At 45.5% G+C, this 16,525-nt stretch overlaps 2 protein-coding genes and 2 long non-coding RNA genes across 11 annotated transcripts in view; 3 read left to right on the top strand and 1 right to left on the bottom strand.

Moving 5' to 3' along the window:
- Positions 1-16,525, top strand: part of LOC107383712 (copine-8) — a 192,985-nt gene that overhangs the window by 70,690 nt on the left and 105,770 nt on the right. For all 7 annotated transcript variants that reach the window (XM_054739596.2, XM_054739592.2, XM_070549052.1 and 4 more), the window contains 2 exons: positions 12,089-12,135; positions 12,989-13,092. In XM_054739596.2, coding sequence (XP_054595571.1) covers positions 12,112-12,135; positions 12,989-13,092 — 128 coding nt within the window. In that variant the 5' untranslated portion in view covers positions 12,089-12,111. The remainder of the gene's footprint in view (positions 1-12,088; positions 12,136-12,988; positions 13,093-16,525) is intronic.
- Positions 1,740-3,327, top strand: LOC139068772 (uncharacterized). The gene is made up of 2 exons (XM_070549053.1): positions 1,740-2,681; positions 2,752-3,327. Exons 1-2 carry the CDS (start codon positions 2,544-2,546, stop codon positions 3,319-3,321), a joined length of 708 nt encoding a protein of 235 aa, XP_070405154.1. The 5' UTR covers positions 1,740-2,543; the 3' UTR covers positions 3,322-3,327.
- LOC139068773 (uncharacterized) lies at positions 6,616-8,971 on the top strand. Of its 2 annotated transcripts, XR_011520051.1 has the most exons (4): positions 6,618-8,093; positions 8,234-8,414; positions 8,620-8,687; positions 8,748-8,971. It is a non-coding gene; the product is annotated as an uncharacterized lncRNA (long non-coding RNA). The 2 variants fall into 2 exon arrangements; XR_011520050.1 differs by having other exon boundaries at positions 6,616-8,414.
- LOC139068776 (uncharacterized) lies at positions 9,171-9,988 on the bottom strand. Its single transcript, XR_011520052.1, has 2 exons — positions 9,669-9,988; positions 9,171-9,320 (listed from the first exon to the last, which is right to left on the bottom strand). It is a non-coding gene; the product is annotated as an uncharacterized lncRNA (long non-coding RNA).

Raw genomic sequence — 16,525 nt, 5'->3', positions numbered from 1 at the left:
ACTGGTTCATGACAGTTTTGGTACAGAGAACAAAGGTGGCCATAGTATATGATAAAGTATTACCATAACGGCACTATTGAAATGTCATTTGGCTTAAATATGAGTAATTTTTGTCAGCCTGAATTTATACCTGGAAGTCAAGTACTTAGTTTCAGTGAAACTCCGCCCATGCCTGCTCTGACAAAACATGCGACAACAGCTGCTTAGACAAGTTGGTTACTGTATTGGCTCTGGTAGTCTGGTGGAAAAGGTTTCTGCTTGCCAACTCTTTAAATTCGGTCTCTTTGGTCATTTCAGCGTTTTAGTTGATTTGCTCTGCTCACCTCACATGGACTCACACTGGCTACAAAAACAAAGAAAGTAATATATATATATATGGCGTCCTCCCTTCGCGGGAGTCTCCACGGGGAGCTGGACAGTAGCGCTTGCTGGTCCGGAAGCCATGACGCGGACAGGCGTCTGGGAGCCACCAGAATTACCGAGAGCTGTTCTGACCGAATTCGGTCCAGGAGACGGGGAATCAGAGGGACTGGTGGAAACGCATAAAGGAGCGTTCGAAGCCCGGGCTGGTGTGAGAAGGCGTCCGCTCCGAGCGAGGTTTGGTCCCGGAGACTCAGGGAAACCCACAGGCGACACTGAGCGTTTTCGCGAGCCGTGAACAGATCCACACGGTTCCCCGAACCTTATCCAGATCTGTGATATCAGCGCGGGATGCAGACGCCAGTCGGAGTCGCGGGGACCCCCTCTCGACAGGATGTCTGCCGCTACATTCAGGATCCCCGGAATGTAGGTGGCACAGCAGGTGGACATGTGCCCAACACAGTAAATCTGTGGCTATGCGCAATAGAGGGGGGGATCGAACTCCCCCTTGGCGATTTATGTAGGCTGCCGCGACCTGGCCGTCTGTGTGAACTTCGACATGACGGCCATCGAGAAGGGCAGCGAAGTGCATGAACACATTCCTCACTGTCATAAGCTCCAACACATTTATGTGCTCGTGCGTGTGGGAGGGCCAGCGATCTGCCGCCGTATGGGACAAGCACGTGCCCTCCACCCCAGACAGTGACGCATACGTAAACACAGATACGTGTGACGCAGGACGTCCGATGGGAATCCCGTGTGAGGGGATGCAGGGATTCCCCCAGTGAGCGAGGTCCCCGCCCACTGAGGGGGGAACCCTCAACATACGTCTCTTCTGACGTATCGGGTGTACCCGGAGGCAGATGAACCAACTTTGCAGGCGCCTCGAGTGCAACAACCCCAGCAGCACCACCGAGTGGGCTGCAGCCATCATGCCCAGAAGTCTCATGACTAACAGGGCTCTCACGATCTCGCGGAGTTGCACGCGGGAGATCACCGTGGTGAGATCTGCCGCTCTCACCGGCGACGAACGTGCTCTCATTAGAGAGGCGTTCAGCTCCACCCCGAGAAACATAATCGACTGGGATGGAAGAACGAAGTTCTTCCCCCAGCTTATAGAAAACCTCAGGGTTGACAGATGCTCTGTTAACCTCCTGGTTTGCACTGACGCCCCGTCCTCGGACCGGGCGCATCGGAGCAGATCGTCCCGGTAAAATAAAACCCTCGTTTCCGCCGTGCGCAGTGGCTGCAGCGCGGTCTCCAGACATTTGGAGAAAGTGCGCTGGGCTAGCGAGTAGCCGAAAGGGAGGCATTCGTGCGCGCGTTCCGACAGCGGACGTGTGCTCGAGGTCACGTGAGCAACGTCTGAGGATTGGTTTCGCGCCCTTACCGCCGTCGCTCGTACAAGAGAACTGGGAGCGACCCATGGAGGGCTGTGCTCGAAAGGGCGAGTGTGAAACAGCTGGAAGAGGCTGATCCGCACCGCAGAGCGTGGAGTCCATGAAGGACGCGTGGGAACCGGGCCCGTGCACGGGGACGTCAAAGTGCCAGCGGATGGAGCCGCGCAATGTGCACGCTTTGCGCGTGGTCGCGACAGTGCCATGACATCCCGTCCCACCCAACGTTGTGGGGGGAAGCGGGATGATTCGGGCCTGGCCGTAGGCGGTGCGCAAATGGAGCGCACCCTTTTACAGCTAACCGTGTAACATGACCGAGTCCGACTGTGTGAACATGCAGATGTGCTGCAGTGCTTGGTGCGGGGAACATCATGTGTGAGGATTCGGCAGAAGGTTCTGCAGAGGACTGTAGGATTCTGCTCTCGATGTGACGTTTTTTGAGTTTTATTTCAAAACCAAAATAATTCACAGAGTTAACATTGCAGCCATAAGCACACACATTCCCCCCAACGAGTCGTTTTCGTGGTTGTTTTCGGCGAGGTTCCTGTGAATGCCAAGCTGTGTCTGCTGGCTCGTTCGGAACCGTTGGCCGCCAACTCCCTGGTCCCGCCTCAGCGGGAGGCCGGCTCCGCGGGGCGGGCCGTGCAGCTGGGCGCATGGAGTTTCCGCGCCATTTGTCCCATCCTCTGGGGGAACGGCCGGAGTGCGAGGCTGACCGAGAGTGGACCAGGTCTCGCACCGTGGCTGAAAGTTCAGCCGCTGAGCCCTCTAGATGACGCTCGTAAGATGGGGACCAAACAGAACGTCAGAGGTGATGTGGCCTTCCAGCATCTCTCTGTGCAGGTGTTCAGGAATGGAGGGCAGGGCCGTGAGCCACAAGGCCGCTGGATAAGGGTCTGCCAGGCAGCAATGCGAGCAGAACCGGTGAGTACAGCAGCGCACAGATTGAGGATGGCATCAGCAGTTTTAGTAATGATGGTTTTTGACTCGACAGGAGAGTCAAGCTCCTCCACCATTTTGGAAACGCCAAAGGCGAGAAGGCGATGGTATTTCCTGCAGCGCCGGTCTGGAAGGCGCACTGGTGTGCGCGATCGGCGAGCCGCCTCAGCAGCTGGTCATGCTTAGCGGGAACTGCTCGCGGTCCAGTGAGGTGGTTCTTGACGCCACACAGCGAGGTCAAGTCCGGCTCCAGTGGAGGAACAGATGGCCAGCCCTGGTCGGAGAAGCCCTCGACCTTGGTAATGGGCGCATATGTGAAAATTGGCGCCTCGAGCCTGGCAGGCTCGGAAGCGGCGGACCAGCAGCTCATGGCAGCTGGGAAGCGTGGCCAGACGGGGTCTGGACAGCGCGTCTGTGTTGCCCCGAAAATTCCCGCCAATTCATCTGCCTCAGGGGAGCCGGTTCTGGAACGGCTAGCCGCTTGCGGGTCACAGTCGCGGAGATGATGGCGGGCAGCTCCTGGAGCAGCGCTCTAACTGCTGGCAGGGAGGAGCGAGAAACCACTGGAGCAGAAGGACCCGCTGAGCGAGGCTCGTCGACCTCCGTGTTGTACAGGAGGGAATAATGGCTGCGGCAGCCAGCCTCGTCGTGCTCCTCACAAGGCTCGTCGACCTCCGTGTTGTACAGGAGGGTAAAAGGGCTATGGCAGCCAGCCTCGTTGTGCTCCTCACGAGGCTCGTCGACCTCCGTGTTGTACAGGAGGGAAAAAGGGCTATGGCAGCCAGCCTCGTCGTGCTCCTCACGAGGCTCGTCAACCTCCGTGTTATACAGGAGGGAATAATGGCTGCGGCAGCCAGCCTCGTCGTACTCCTCACGAGGCTTCTCGACCTCCGTGTTGCACAGGAGGGAAAAAGGGCTATGGCAGCCAGCCTCGTGGTTGACCTCCGTGTTGTACAGGAGGGAAGAAGGGCTATGGCAGCCAGCTTCGTCGTACTCCTCGCTGTCGATGACACCGTCCAATCGGTAGGAGCCAGCCGGCTCCTGGCCGACGTTGAAGAACCGTAACGCCTTGTCCAGCGAGTATGTGCCAGCCACCGGAATTTCCTCGTCGGTGGAGGGGGTGAAGTACTCGACCCGGCGGACCTTTTCAGCCACAGGCAGAGCGGTACAAAACAGGCACGAGGCCTGGGGGTCAAGGCCAGGCCAGCGTGGTGAGCCCCGAGACAGACCTCACACTTGGCGTGCAGGTCGCCGCTGGAGATGAAGCCCGTCTGGCAGGCCGGGCAGGTCTTGGCGTCGCTGGACATGGTCGGTGAGTAGATTTTTCTTGTATAATTGCTCTTAAAGGAAGCTCTTAAGCTTGGCGTGAAGAGAAAACGGAGGCGAGCAGTGGAGTCGCTCCACTTATATAACCCACAAGGGGTGCCCACGTGGTGGGCGTACATTTAAGCTCTTCATGATTGGCTGATGCTGAGATCACCCTTCCAATAGCAGCTCGCTTAAGGGCTAAGACTAGACGAAATAGAACGTACGGTCACCATAGTCCTCATAAAGCGGGAAATTATAGATACAGTATTTTGCTCGTGCCCTGGGCCCTTTAGAGTTCGTGGGCCCTGGGCAATTGCCCAGTTAATCCGGCCTTGGCACCGGTTCGCAGCAGCGCGAGTCCCCCCGCTCATCTAATAAGCGTCGCGCTCACGACTTTAGACTCTTTTTTTACGAGCTTAGGGCATGTCTAGCCTGTGTAATAATCCGGGACTTGGATGAATCACTTTTGAAAAGTTTTTAATTTACCCGGACAGAGAGTTCTCTCCTTCCTCGCTGATGATCCCGACATGCTTGCGTTTAAGACGCTGCATCATCCCGTGCCATGCCAAGTCTGACCTAAACTTTGCAGGTAACGCATGTCTTCGCCTGATTTAACTGAAAATGCTCCCAAACTTAAAAAGCTTTTACTTTTTTGACTCTCGCTGCTTCTGCCATGTTCCTCTTCCAAACAACTGCCGTCTCTCCCTCGCGCTGATCTGTCTGCGCGCAACGGCGGGCGGGAAGGGGGGGCGCTTTTGGAAGAGTTGTGCGACACAACGAATCGATGACGCAATTCGTTGCCAACGCTTTTAGTAATCGATTTTCATCGAATTTATCGATTCGTTGTTGCAGCCCTAATGTATATATATGTATATATATATATATATATATATATATATACAGACATACATATATACACATACACACACACACACACACACATATATATATATATATATATATATATATATACACACAGTTGTGGTCAGAAGTTTACATACACTTGTAAAAAATATAATATAATGGCTCTACTGAGTGTCCCGTTATTTCTAAAACTCTGATTTTTCTCTGATAGAGTGATTGGAACAGATACTTCTTTGTCACAAAAAACATTCATGAAGTTTGGTTCTTTAATGTCTTTATTATGGGTTAACAGATAAAAGTGATCACATTTGCTGGGTCACAAATATACATACAGCAACATGATCTAGCAATTTTGGTGACTTAGAAATGTGTCAGTGAACTGAGCTTCATAGCATGGCCTCTTAACTTCTTGTGAGTGATTATGAGTGACTACAGCTGGTGACTTCTCTTAGGCCAGGTAAATAGGGCTCATTGGCTACAAACGCCCACAAACGCTACAATGGGAAAGTCAAAGGAGCTCAGCATGGATCTGAAAAAGCAAATTATTGACTTGAACGAGTCAGGAAAGTCACTTGGGGCCATTTCAAAGCAGCTGCAGGTCCCAAGAGCAACAGTGCAAACAATTGTTTGTAAGTATAAGGTGCATGGCACTGTTTCATCACTGCCAAGATCAGGAAGAAAACGCAAGCTATCACCTGCTGCTGAGAGAAAATTGGTCAGGAGGGTAAAGAGTGAACCAAGAATCACCAAAAAGCAGATCTGCCAAGAATTAGAAGCTGCTGGAACACAGGTGTAATTGTCCACAGTCAAACGTGTTTTGCATCTCCATGGACTGAGAGGCTGCCGTGCAAGAAGGAAGCCCTTGCTCCAAAAGCGGCACCTTAAGGCTCGACTGAAGTTTGCTGCTGATCACATGGACAAAGATAAGACCTTCTGGAGGAAAGTCCTGTGGTCAGATGAAACAAAAATCGAGCTTTTTGGCCACAATGCCCAGCAATATGTTTGGAGGAGAAAAGGTGAGGCCTTTAACCCCAAGAACACCATGCCTACAGTCAAGCATGGTGGTGGGAATATTATGCTGTGGGACTGTTTTGCTGCCAATGGAACTGGTGCTTTACAGAGAGTAAATGGGATAATGAAGAAGGAGGATTACCTTCACATTCTTCAACATAACCTAAAATCATCAGCACGAAGGTTGGGTCTTGGGCGCAGTTGGGTGTTCCAACAGGACAATGACTCCAAACACACATCAAAAGTGGTAAAGGAATGGCTAAATCAGGCTAGAATAAGGGTTTTAGAATGGCCTTCCCAAAGTCCTGACTTAAACCCCATTGAAAACATGTGGACAGTGCTGAAGAAACAAGTCCATGTCAGAAAGCCATCAAATTTAACTGAACTTCACCAATTCTGTCAAGAGGAGTGGTCAAAGATTCAACCAGAAGCTTGCCAGAAGCTTGTGGATGGCTACTAAAAGCGCCTAATTGAAGTGAAAATGGCTAAGGGACATGTAACCAAATATTAGCACTGCTGTATGTATATTTGTGACCCAGCAAATGTGATCACTTTTCTCTGTTAACCCATAATAAAGACATTAAAGAACCAAACTTCATGAATGTTTTTTGTGACAAAGAAGTATCTGTTCCAATCACTCTATCAGAGAAAAATCAGAGTTTTAGAATATATATATATATATATATATATATATATATATATATATATATATATATATATAGTCCTTATTTTAAACAGTGTATCAGTAAATGTTACGTCCCTGACAGGAGGTGTTAAAATGTGAAGGAGGGGGTATCATAAGAATTGCAACAGTGGATTTAAAATGGGTTCGATTGTGATAAAAGGTTGTAAAAACAATGCAAACAGATGGCGAGCATTATTAAAATAATGCTAAACGAAAATGTCACTATAAGGTTAATAGTTAAAAGACAAATTATCAACTATATAAAACACCTGGTTAAAACTTTCTTCAAAGTTTTACCAAAACTGAAGGTGTTTAAAACCCCAATGAAGTTGATTAAAGTCTAAAAACTAAAAGCGAGTTAACCTGAAAACTGAGTCAACCAAGTTGACCTTAAAGAGCAAGTAACGTCTAACTTTTTTTTGCTGATGAACTGTATAAATGAGTGTCTAGTAGTGTTTTAAATGTGTGCATTCTTTATTTTAGCATTTTGGTGCATTTTCTTTAAAAATTAAAAATTCTGTCTAAAAACCACAGTAATGCGCCACCTTCAGCTGAAAACATAGAATTTGAGTCATTTTGAATAAATTTTAGCCAATGGCTAAAGAGTAAAGTACTACGTAAACCAGTAGAGTACTACGTAGCAGCTCCGTGCCAAAGTTATAAAAGCAACGAGCGTCTCGGCCACGCCCTGTGGCGAGTGGGAGTTGGATTTGCAAGCGAGTGTAGGAGGTCAGCGGTAGTTCAGCATTAGCATATAGCATTAGCATATCCTAGTCTTTAGCATATCTTTTAGTGTTATAAATACTTATTTAGTGTTAGCTTGGCTGTTGTATATTATAGTTTAGTTAGTGTTTGGCTGTTAGTGTAATTGGGAAAGTATTTCGGGTTTAGTGTTCCATATCGTCTTAGTATTGGTGAGTAGGTGTAGTGTAGTATGGTTGCGGTGACTCTGGGCATTTTACCCGCGATTCTGCACATCTCCGTTTGAAGAGGGAGGCTGTGCCCACCGTGGCTCTTCCGCGATTTAGATGCAGCCCACCGACTCTGCTCCCCCACCACGGCGGGCTCCAGTCTGAGGTGAGTAAGCTAAGTAAACGTTTTAACATCTTCTAAAGACAATTCCCTACCTAAATGCAAAGTCTGAGAGACGTGGTTCACTTCCTTTAGCTAGTCAGTCGGCAATTCTGCAACAGTGACTCTAACTGACGCAGCACTTGTTGACAGCATTACAGCGTGAAATCCAGCTTGTGACCCGGTTCTGTGAGGAATTCTGTTCAGGAGGTCGCATTTCAGGCTCTCCACATCATATGTGACTGACTTTTACGTTATAACAACGATCACACACTAGGAATGTTATAAAGCGCCTATATAGGAGATTCTTTTGTATATTATCTGACTATAAACTCCAACAACAATGTGCTTCTATTTTTTTTTTCAGGCTAAATCTACCCAAGACACTGGCTGTCAGACTGATTTAGCTGCATGAATGTACTTGTCCAGGCTGATGTGAAACCTTCCCTGTAGCAAAGGTGAATTATTTTTAATAATCTTCTATGCAAACATTTTATTATCACCTTCTAGTTTTAATTTGTTTTACAGATTATTTTTACACGTGATTTTATGCTCTTTTAAACATTTATAAATGTGCTGCTTCTTTGTTTTTACATAGCCAGCCAGAATGGAGTTTACAGCCGCAGTGTGTCTGGTGACCCACGGGGACCATGATGAAAATTCATCTTCCAGAAGGTCCCAGAGCGTCCAGACCCCCTGAAAAGACCAAGGTGTGAGGTGTCTGCTGTTGATTCCAGCTTCCACCTCAGTGACAGTGCAAGCTCAGTGAACTGTTCAAGGTAAAAAAAAAATTAAAACATTTCAGAATTTTTAAGATATTAACAATTAAATAAGTATGTGATTACATCATGACGGAGGCTACTGATTCTGCCCGTGACACTTGGTGGTGACGTGTAAGCTGATTCTCCTGGAAAATAACTTTTACATTAAATATTTTGTTTTTGCTATCAAAAGTAAATTAACTAATAACCTGCATTATTGCAGGACATTCAGCAAAATATGGACTACACCATGAGGCATGCACACATTAATATTCTATAAGAGCACATAAGGTGAGCAACACCACATATTGTACACTGTCCTGAATTTGTTTTCTTTCTGCATCTCATTAGCCTGGCTGATCACCTGATAACTCCTGTCATCTGGTTGTGACAGCATGAGGATGTCCTCACACACCTGTAACCTATCAGCTCATCTGGCAGAATAGAGAGAGAAGAGACAACACCACATCTCCTGTTCCTGGAAAGCCTTCAGCCTTCCTTCGATGACTGAGAACCTCCATCAGCTCTGTCTCCTGTCTGCCTACAATTATTATAATAAATATTGTGTTTGACAAGTTTTTTGTGCTGCCAAATATCTCATTTAGATTCCAGTTTTGATATTTTAATGGATATTTATAAATTACATTGAATATCACATTTTTGTTGCATGTTTAACTAGCTATTGTGATTAATTAAACTAGCACCTCACTGTTAAAAGCTCGTTCTAATTTCAAGCATGTTTAAGTATTTATGGACATGAACAAAAACAGGAAATATATAAATTGAGATTTATTTAATTAATATAACAAATAAGGGGGAAAGAGTCATTGAAAGGCACATTCTTCTGGAAGTTCCTGATCCTGAGGACACCAGCAGAGGAGACCAGCTGCAGACACCAGAGACCAGCTGCAGACACCAGAGGACCTAGAACCGAGAGAGCAGCTGTTATTAGTAAATAAATAAAGAAATCAGGGCAGTTTTAGTGGGCTGAACACATTACAGAATAATTTTCTCATGGGGTATTTTCATAACTTTATATGCAGCAGACTGTACCTTGAGCCCAGGGCTACCGGAGAGCTATCCAGCATGTTTCAGTGGATTTTCCTGCTTTAACAGGTTAGATTAGCTGTTAAGCAGCTCAGCTATTTGTTGCTGATTAAAACCAGGTGTGCTGAAGCAGATAAACCTCTAAAACATGCTGAATACTAGCTTTTTGGGGCCGTGGAGACAAACCCTGCAGCTAATCCAATGCTATGGCTAACGGCTACTTACCTTTCAGAGGTGATTCTGTTGGGTCGGTTCTGGGAGTTTCAGGCAACTCACAAGCTCAAAACAATAAGACTCAGGTCCGCTTGTCTCCTCCAAATAGACTTGGTCCCTTTCTTCTCGAGTGTCTGTAAGGAGGGGGAGAAACGTCCTCCACTTCTATCAACTGCTCAGAGTGAAGGGAGCTAGCTTCGTCTAGTTAGCCATCGTCTTCGTCACTGCCGCGGCTCCGCCCTCTCGGTCCTCCAGGCAACGCCTACTAATGTTGCATTTTTTAAAATTGATACGTGGGTGGAGAAGGACTCCGAGGCTCAATTGACCCGCTCTTTAACAAAAGATCCATGTGGATCACTCGGAGTTAAAACTTTTACAGTTAAAACTCTTCCAATCAAAGGGGTTGAAAACAAAATGAGGCCTGGAGGACAGCAGAACCCCTAGACTGCTGCCTCCCAGACTGCTGAAGGCACAGCCTTTTTATCCAGGTGTTGATCATCAGCAGGATTCAGATCAGCTCTGCTCCTCAGCAGCCTGGAAGAGATGAGGAGGAGGGGCGGTGTCAGGCTGATCACCAGGGCTGGGTGATCCTGGCTCCTGCATCCCAATGGCCAGGCTGGTAGCCGTAACAGTAAAGGAATGAAAACTTCATACTGGCAAGTGCAACTAAAAAAGACGAAAAAAGTTACTGCTGAGACCAGGATGTGAACCTGCACAAAGCTGCATGCCAGCCCAGAGCACTTAAAACTAGACTACCAAGTCTGCTCCATGATACATGCCGCCTATGCCACATGTCCTTAGCTGGTCAAGGGAGACAGGTTTCAGACCAGAGACTAGCTTCTAATGGAGGAGCAGGGCCTGATGTTGAGAGCAGTGAGTGACGTGCAACTTATACATTAGGCCATTTTGGGATTTTCAAAATAAAATTCAAAATTTGCAGCTGAAACAGAAAACTGCACGGATGCAGCCAAAAAGGGGTTTAGAGACATTTTTCATGATGAAACAACAATATTACAAGCTAAAAAGCTAAAAGTAGATTTTCCATGATATGGCCCCTTTAAAACAAGTTAAAGGCAGTTTCACATCTGGGCCAGCACAGACCGAGCTGGGTGGCGTCCGCTCTGGTAGGGTTTGTTCACACACACTTCTCAGGAACAGAGAAATCATTGAACATGTAGGCGGGGCAAAGGACGAGCGGAGAAGTCTGTGGTGCCTTAAACAAAGTTGTGTGTGTGTGTGTGTGTGTGTGTGTGTGTGTGTGTGTGTGTGTGTGTGTGTGTGTGTGTGTGTGTGTGTGTGTGTTCCTCACAGCAGTGAGAAAGAGACAGAACTGACACAGCTTCACTCAGAAGTAGTGATGTGTCGGTCGCGAACGAACCGGCTCTAAGAGCCGCTCTTTGAAGTGAACGACGTTAGCCGGCTCGTCAATGGGAGCCGTCCTCCCCCCCCCGCCTTGGTGAAAGCTACAGGTGATTGGTCAACATGTGTAACTGTGTGTCCAGACTGTCCACACACAGAGCAGTAGGGGCGGGGAAGAGGGAGGATCATACTCAGACAGACACACAGCAGAGCTCATGCGGGTGGAGGAAGACGAGAGGGAATGAGGAGGAGGAAAAAGGCTAGCGAGAGGGAGGAGAGCGCGACGAAGACGGTGAGAAAACGAGCGCCAGCAGTCGGAAAGTGGAGATTTCTTAAAGTGTTCAGTTATTAAATCCACAGAAATGATAATTATTTGATATATAGCTTTTTTACATTAGTAAATTAGTTTACATATATTTTAGCATTATTTTGGTGATAAATGTACTCTACGCAACAGAAAATCTGAGGAGCCACTTGGGAGCCAAAAGAGCCAGCTCTTTTTGGTGAGCTGAGCCAAAAGAACCGGCTCTCTAAAAAGAGCTGGAATTTCCATCACTACTCGGAAGCAACATTCACATCTCAGCATCCAATGATAAGAAAATGTGCTTGCGAGAAGCCCCCGCTGGTTGATTATATCTGCCATTCATGCTTCCCACAACGGTAGGCGTGTATTTGAGCCAGCCAATCAGTCATAGTGGGCGTGTTAGCCCGGTCCAGCCCTGAGCGGCCCATCTGAGGATAAAGGTAAAAAAAAAAAACCGCGCAGTTGGATAGGGAAAAATCCCAGGCCACCTAGGTATGACAACCATATATGCAATGTGGGCCGAGTGGTACCAGATGTGAAACCCCTAACTGGCCCAGTTCAGATCCAACTTCTCCTGCTGTTAAATATGGTATTCACGTGAAGATGTGTGTGAAATGTCAAACTGTAAAAAGTGTGTCTAAGACTCATTGACTTGTTTGACGTTAATCAGCCATAAACCTTTCTGCAGAAATATGGAGACAGCTAAATAAACCTGCATGTGCTGTTCATGATTATTGTTAATAACATCACACATCTGTTTTCTTCACAGTTTGTGTTCTCTACACTCAAGGGATGGGCAACAAGGAGTGGAGAGAGGTCAGTGGGTGTTTTACTAAACTCAAGACTGCAGCTGGCCCATATTCACCAAGACACATTCACAGTCCATGTATCAGACAGATGAATTTAGTAATACCTTTAGACATTTCTACTTCGTACACTTCAGTTTGTTAAAAAAACATTTTCTCTCTCTCTAAACCTCAAAACAGAAAATGTATAAACGTTTTTTAAAACGAGTAAATGTAACTAAAAGTATTATTAAAATCAAAATTAAGATTATCAGTTGCTCTGAAATTAATAAACCCCTCTAACACTTTAAGAACATGTGTTCTCTCTCGAATGACTGAACTGTCAGTGGTGTGTGTTCTACTACCATGAATATTCATGAATGTAAATGAGGGGGCAAATCCTGCAGCCTCACAATCATTTCCAGTTTTTCATAGTTCTGAGTAGCTCGTCATCTGCATGCATTATTAACAGGCTGAGTTAAATGCCAAACGGGGTCCTGCCTGACCCCATTGACTCCATACTTAAGCTTTTCTGCATTTATTACTCAAAAGCTGTACATAATCTTCTGTTACCAGCGTCTCCCCCCTGATGTGTCTCCTGAAGAAAAGGCTGCAGGTGATAAGATATTTACACGAGTCACTGAAACTTCCCAGAGGGCTTGTGGGAATCATTATTCTTTCTTGTGCTGGTAAAGCTCAAAAGTCTGGGGATGTGTGCAGAGATAAAAAAGATGTGACAGATTTTTTAAAGTAAGAAACATCAAACTGAAATAATTTCATCATCAAAAGGTGGAAAATACACTAAAAATGAAAGTTTTCTCCTTGTTTTGTATTTTCTTTTCTGGACTGGTTTCTCAGAGGCATCTTTTCTGTTTTATCTCTAGTATGGAAGAACAGAGGTGATCGACAACACACTGAACCCAGACTTTGTTCGGAAATTCATGTTGGACTACTTCTTCGAAGAGCGTCAGAATCTCAGATTTGACTTGTGAGTACAACTTTTGAAGCATACGTTAAAACGTCTTAAATAGAGATGCATAACTCTGGTTTTGAAGAGTGGTACCAGTGTCTGATTCTGGTACAACTGTGAAACACAACCTGTGTTTTGAGCATCCAGAGATGATTTTTTTTACTTTTGCTATTTGACGATGCTGCCTAAATGGACCAAAAAGGGGAAAAAGACTGAATTTCTAAGTTTCAGATTATCAGATTCAGTTTGACATTATTTTTAAATATTGTTACTAACCTTACATTTTGTAGAGCATTAATTTAAAGGAATGGTGATTGTCATTTTAGGCTTAATTAAAGAGGTCCTTCACTGAGAAACCATTTTGTACTTATTTCTAACATTCATGCTGAACATGAAAATTAGGGATTTTTGCTGCCGATCACCGATACCGATATCAAAGAATGCTGATCACCGATACCGATCACGTGGATTGGCCAGAAATTTTCTACATTATGATGGGTGCTACAAACTACATAATCTGGGAATAAAGGAAATGTAACCTAATCTAAATGGTCTGTATTAGGGTTGTCACGGTGTGAAAATTTAACCTCACGGTTATTGTGACCAAAATTACCACGGTTTTTGGTATTATCGCGGTATTTTTTTAAACGTGCTACATTTTCACACAATTAAATAAACCCTGTATGTCAGGAAATATTGTCCTCAGTTTGTGTCTAAATTTTGCCTAAAATGTGTTATTTTGTAATTATGTTGTTTATTTTGTTTACATTTTTTCCCTTTAGTCTTTAAAATACCAATATTTGCCCATAACTTCTTATTTTATGTCTGTTTGATGTCATCATTTTAAAAATATTAGATCAGATGATACTCAGTACTCAAGTAGCCTTCTAATCAGATACTTTTTTACCCTTACTTGAGTAATAAACCCTATATCTGGAAAATATTGTCCTCGGTTTGTGTCCTTCCAGTGAGCTTTGCAGATGTGGGAAAATGTCATCAGGCAGTAATCATTGTTAAATTCATAATTATTCTCGGAGAGAGACCAACTCTTATCTGCCCCTGGGAGCCCCGTACTGCATAGCGTCATTTCAATATGGGGGTGTCCGCGACACGGTTTATATGCAGGTAGCGGCGCTGCGGCTGCTTTATATTGTGGGCGATGGTGGCACAGGAGTTAAGTGCTCGCCCCGTAATCGGAAGGTTGCAGGTTGGAGCCCTGCTCAGTTTGTCGCTGTCGTTGTGTCCTTGGGCAAGATACTTAACCCATATTGCCTGCTGGTGGTGGTCGGAGGGACCGGTGGCGCCAGTGCTCGGCAGCCTCGCCTCTGTCAGTGCACCCCAGGGCAGCTGTGGCAACATTGTAGCTCATCACCATCAGTGTGTGAATGTTGGTGTGAGTGGGTGAATGACTGGTTGTGTTGTAAAGCGCCTTGGGGGGTTCCAGGACTCTAGAAGGCGCTATATCAAAAACAGGCCATTTACCATTTTACCATTTATATAGCGACTCGTTGCACTCTCCCTCAACCCAAATCCTCGGATCACGCATTTTGGCTAAACCGTTAACGTTAACTTGCATTGCGTTGACTGCAGAGTTGTGGGTGATGGTCACGCAGATGTGTGATGAGATTTGAAGCGTTGCTGCCTTTCACAGACACTTTTTCTGCACGTGCTGCAAACAGGATAGCCGTCTTCTATCAACTGTCCCTCGGCATTCTTCAGATATCCAAAAAATGCCCAATACTTCCCACTTTGTCTTCTTTGAGGGATAAAAAAATGTCCTCCTGAGCGCTGCCGTCTCCTCCTTTGGCCATTATTTCAGCTTTAGCTTCAAGAAAGTTTTGGCTGTAAACAACAAAGCGCGCATGTGCCGCCGGCAACTTCAGCAGATGATACGGTGGCTGGTAAGGGTCACCGCGCCTACACCGCAGCCACGGTAACCCACCGAGATAATATAGTTTTTTAAAAACAAGACGGTTATTATTATTGTCAACTTTTTTTACCGGGGTTTACCGCTACACCGGTTACCGTGACAACCCTACCTGATCGGTCTGCTTTGATCTATTTTGAAAACTCCGATCAAAACCGATAGGGGCGCTATCGGCCGATTGGGATCAAATGCCGATCCATCGGTGCATCCCTAATGAAAATTAGCTTCTGGTAGAACATAGACAGTGAAACTCTAGGGTTTGGAAAGTCTGACAGATCTACGCCACACTGTCACTTTACATTCATAGACTCAGACATCTTGAACAGTGAAGGCTGTTGTTGGTTTAGAGTCCGGTAATCACCAACGGACGTCTCGACTAACAGAAGCTAATTGTTAGCATTAGTAACTTCACCACACAGCAGAACTGCTCCAGGCTTGTGATATTTGTGGAGATAAAACATCAACATTGCAAAGCAAACAGAGTCAGTGGTAGTGTGGCATTGCTTTTATATAATTTGAGGCAAAATGTCCATATATCAGGAAATAAAAGTCCAAATCCTGCCATCTGAAGCGCGGTTGTGATGTGGGCAACTTTAGTTCCTGGAAACGGTGCACCAGTATCTTACAAGGTATTTGTTCCTACTAGAGATCACTGCAGGTCTATTGATGAAATAAGTTCAATTCAGTTCAATTCAATTGAAGTTTATTTATATAGTGCCAAATCACGACAAGGGTCGTCTCAAGGCACTTCACATAATAAGCATTCCAATTCAGGTCAGTTCATTAAGCCAATCAGAAATAATGTTTCCTATATAAGGAACCCAGCAAATTGCATCAAGTCACTGACTAGTGTCAGTGACTATACAGCAATCCTCATACTAAGCAAGCATAAAGCGACAGTGGAGAGGAAAACTCCCTTTTAACAGGAAGAAACCTCCAGAGAGTCCTTGATGATAAGCAGCCATCCTCCACGACTCACTGGGGATCGAGAAGACAGAGCAGGCACATACACACACACGCACGCACGCACACACACATGCACACACACACACACACACACACACACACACACACACACACACACACACACACACACACACACACACACACACACACACAAAAAGGTAATGTGTATAGTTATATTGTGATGTCTTAGTAAATATTCTATTTGGTGAGAGATAAACTTGACTCACACATTTGGTTATCTTTTCTGCAGTTTACCAAATACATTTCATTGAAGCTGATTTAACTTTCTTTGTGCTTTATTAGCAGAATGGCAAAGGTGATAAATCAGACTGATCGCTTTGAAATTGTGTTCTTTGTTAATAAAAACATTTTGTGTTGTTTTTCTCTTTTAAACTTACAAATATATAAAGTAGTCTTCTTGATTTGTGTGAAAAGCGTAATTCAGATGTCTGAACATTAATAAACGTGAGCTAAATGTTCAGAGACCTAGAATCTACCATCTCATACTTGATGCTTAAATAAGACTTGTTTCAGTCAAAAGGAAGAAAAGACCTGAGA

The sequence above is a fragment of the Nothobranchius furzeri genome, chromosome 1, assembly GCF_043380555.1.
Source record: "Nothobranchius furzeri strain GRZ-AD chromosome 1, NfurGRZ-RIMD1, whole genome shotgun sequence".
Taxonomy (NCBI): domain Eukaryota; kingdom Metazoa; phylum Chordata; class Actinopteri; order Cyprinodontiformes; family Nothobranchiidae; genus Nothobranchius; species Nothobranchius furzeri.
Note: the sequence above shows the minus strand (reverse complement) of the source record. Positions and strands in the feature narration are given on the sequence as shown.